Source organism: Triticum aestivum, chromosome 5A (genome assembly GCF_018294505.1).
Source record: "Triticum aestivum cultivar Chinese Spring chromosome 5A, IWGSC CS RefSeq v2.1, whole genome shotgun sequence".
NCBI lineage: Eukaryota > Viridiplantae > Streptophyta > Magnoliopsida > Poales > Poaceae > Triticum > Triticum aestivum.
Genome location: NC_057806.1, coordinates 678,765,714 through 678,769,402, shown reverse-complemented (window position 1 = coordinate 678,769,402; position 3,689 = coordinate 678,765,714). Strand labels below are relative to the sequence as shown.

The window sequence follows — 3,689 nt, the reverse complement described above, 5'->3', positions numbered from 1 at the left end:
TTAGATGCAGTTATATAGCAACTCAATGTCAGCAAATCCGCTCCGCCTAAATTTATCGATCATCCTTGATGTTGTGCATCCCTTAACGCGTACGTACAGAGGGAGCATTGGTTATTCTCTTGATTGATTGATTATTTCATGAAGTCGGGGTCGACAAGGAAGGCGCGCGCGTGGCCTGCACGATGATACACTGATACGTGTCCACGTCGCCTCGTTTTATATATACACGAAATTCAACTTCCATTTCATTTCGTAGCAGCTTCAGCTTCAAGAGATGGAGATCCCTGAGCAGGTCCGTGCGTGCTAACCCTTTCTCTCTTTTTCATTCAGCTGATGAAAGAATTCTTCTCCAGATCAAGTTTCTCGATGCAAATGCCACCTCAAACCTGAAACCGTTCGTTTGTTTGTGCGTAGACCAATCCCTGCGCGATCTGTCTCGGTGGCACGGGCGCCGGCGGTGGGCAGGCCATCTTCACGGCGGAGTGCTCCCACACGTTCCACTTCAGTTGCATCTCTGCCAGCGTCCGCCCGCTCTGCAACGCCGTTCCGGCGACCCACACCACCTCCACCTCCGCCGCCTCCGCCGGTGCGGCCGCAGATAGACACTCGTCCCGCTTTCCTCCGCTCGTGCATCATTCCCCCGCTCACCAGCCGCCGCATCGAACAAAACAGTTGTCGTCAAGACGCACAATGAATACCCGGCCGTCGCCAGGGATTCGTCCAGCGACAACTTCGCCGTGCTCGTTCACATCCAGGCTCCCAGGATGACCGACATCACGGCGGCCGGTGGCGACCCGCCGCGCGCGCCGGTGGACCTCGTGACGGTTCTCGATGTGAGTCATAGTATGAGCGGGCAAAAATTGACGCTGTTGAAGCAGGCCATGCGGTTCGTCATCGCCAATCTCAGCCCCGACGACCGCCTCTCCGTCGTGTCCTTCAACATGAAGGCGCGCCGGGTGACCAGGCTCGTGCGCATGTCGGAGGCCGGCAAGGCCCTGTCCGTGAGCGCCGTGGAGTCCCTCACGGCGGGCGGCTGCACCGACATCGCCGAGGGGCTCCGTATGGCAGCCATGGTACTCGACCAGCGCCGACACAGGAATGCCGTCTCGAGCGTCATGCTCCTCTCCGATGGCCAGGACAACTACATCATGATGAGGCACCAGGAGTCGTCCGGCGTCCAGGCCAACGACTACGAGGACCTCGTCCCGACCACCTTCACGCGCACGTGTGCTGACGGTGAATGGTCAGTGCCAATCCACACTTTCGGCTTCGGCAATGACCACGACGCGGCCGCGATGTACATCATCGCCGAGGCTACAGGCGGCACGTTCTCGTTCGTCGAGAACGAGGCGGTGATCCAGGACGCGTTCGCACAGTGCGTCGGCGGGCTGCTCTCTGTCGTGGTCCAGGAGGCTCGCATCGTTGTCGCGTGTGTGCACCCCGGGGTCCGTGTCATGTCGCTCAAGTCCGGCAGTTACGAGAGCCGCATCGACAAGGATGGCCGCGCCGCTACGGTCTGGGTCGGGGAACTATACGCTGATGAGGAGAGGCATTTCTTGCTGATCCTGACCGTGCCAAGAGCCGAAGCGACAGTCGGTGACACCACCGCTCTGTTGAATGTGTCATTCAGCTACAGAGATGCGGCGACCGGCGCGGACGTGAGCGTGTCGGCCAAGGATACAGTGGTGGCGAGGCCGGAGCACGCGGCGGACGCGGAGCGGTCGGTGGAGGTTGAGTGGGAGCGTGTCCGGGTAGATGCGGCCGAGGACATCGTGGCGGCGAGGGCAGCAGCTCAGCGGGGCGAGCACCAAGAGGCGGCGGCGATACTCAAGAACCACCAACGTGCAGTGGCGCTGTCAGAGGCGGCGCGCGACGGCGCCCCCGTGACCGTGGCGCTAGAGGCCGAGCTGCAGGAGATGCGCAGGCACGTGTCGAACCGGCAGAGCTACGCGCTGTCGGGTAGGGCGTACATGCTCTCCGGCATGAGCGCACACCAGCAACAACGCGCTACCTCGAGGCAGATGAATCTGGTGGATGAGATCTCGGTGGAATCTATGGCCGCACCGGCGGCGGCGCCGCCAGTAAAGTTGGCATCGAACGAGCCGACATTGTCGTACGCGACACCGGCTATGCGCGCCATGCTGCTGCGCTCGCGGAGGGCACGGGAGGCATCAGCCGAGGGCAGAAGCTACAAGCTGAAGAAGAATATGCAGGAGGCTCCGAACACGGTCAGCCTACGCCACCACTGACATCGTCGTGTCTGCGCTTGCCCACGCAGCTACGTCCGCCACCGCCGCCGCCACCCGTGCGTATCGGGCAGGCTGAGTCGCCTACGGTCGTCTTCGATGACGACGAGCAGGTTGGTCCAGCCTCTGGGCCACCAGCTGACAACCGGTCACCAGCCGCCGCGTCGAACGAAGCAGTTGTCGTCAAGACGCAGAGCGAGTACCCAGCCATCGCTAGGGATTCGTCCAGCGACAACTTCGCCATGCTCGTGCACGTCCAGGCTCCCGGGATGACCAAGATCATGGCGGCAGGTGGCGACACGTCGTGCGCGCCCGTGGACCTTGTGACAGTTCTTGACGTCGGTGGCAGCATGAGAGGGTACAAGTTGGCGCTGCTGAAGCAGGCCATGCGGGTCGTCATCGCCAATCTCGGCCCTGATGACCGCCTCTCCGTCGTGTCCTTCTCCTCCGTGGCGCGCCGCCGAACCAAGCTCACGCGCATGTCAGAGACCGGGAAGGCCTTGTCCGTGAGCGCCGTGGAGTCCCTCATGGCGGGCGGCGGCACCAACATTGCTGAGGGGCTCCGTGTGGCAGCCATGGTACTCGACCAACGTCGGCACAGGAACGCCGTCTCTAGCGTCCTGCTCCTCTCCGACGGCCCAGGGCCGTCCAGCGTCCAGGCCAACAATTACGAGGAGCTCATCCCGCCCGTCTTCGCGCACACGGGCGTTGACTGTGAATGGTCAACACCGATCCACACGTTCGGCTTCGGCAACGACCACGACGCGGCCGCGATGCACGTCATCGCCGAGGCGACGGGCGGCACGTTCTCATTCATCGAGAACGAGGCGGTGATCGAGGACGCGTTCACCCAGTGCATCGGCAGGCAGCTCTCTGTCATGGTCCAGGAGGCTCGCATCGCCGTCGCGTGCGTGCACGCCGGGGTCCGCGTCATGTCGGTCAAGTCTGGCAGTTATGAGAGCCGCATCGACGAGGACGGCCGCGCCGCCACGGTCTGGATCGGGGAACTCTACGCCGAGGAGGAGAGGCGTTTCTTGCTGTCTCTGGCCGTGCCAAGAGCTGAAGCAACAAACGGCGACACCGCTACTCTGGTGAAAGTGGTGTTCAGCTACAGAAACGCGGCGACCGGCGCGGGCGTGAGCGTGACAACGGAGGACACAGTGGTGGCGAGGCCGGAGCACGCGCCGAACGCATCGGAGCGGTCGGTAGAGGTGGAGCGGGAGCGCATCCGGGTGGAGGCGGCAGAGGACTTCGCGGCGGCAAGGGCAACGGCGGAACGGGGCGACCACCGAGAGGCGGTGAAGATACTCAACAACCGGCAGTGTGCAGTAGCGCTGTCACAGTTGTCGCGCGACGACGACCCCGTGATCATGGCGCTGGAGGCCGAGCTGTGGGGGATGTGCAGGTGCGTGGCGAACCGGCGGCAAATTTGATAATTTTAAC

The 3,689-nt window shown here is 62.6% G+C and overlaps 1 protein-coding gene across 1 annotated transcript; it reads left to right on the top strand.

Moving 5' to 3' along the window:
- Positions 1 to 274: 274 nt before the first annotated feature.
- On the top strand, positions 275 to 3,689 carry LOC123101791 (uncharacterized). The gene is made up of 4 exons (XM_044523081.1): positions 275 to 292; positions 415 to 543; positions 603 to 2,228; positions 2,279 to 3,689. Exons 1-4 carry the CDS (start codon positions 275 to 277, stop codon positions 3,677 to 3,679), a joined length of 3,174 nt encoding a protein of 1,057 aa, XP_044379016.1. The 3' UTR covers positions 3,680 to 3,689.

Bases quoted from the DNA above. Each gene is read 5' to 3' on its own strand.
- LOC123101791 (XM_044523081.1), top strand. The intron at 544-602 runs GTTCCGGCGACC...GGCCGCAGATAG, and splicing joins TCCGCCCGCTCTGCAACGCC to ACACTCGTCCCGCTTTCCTC. The intron at 2,229-2,278 runs GTCAGCCTACGC...TTGCCCACGCAG, and splicing joins TGCAGGAGGCTCCGAACACG to CTACGTCCGCCACCGCCGCC.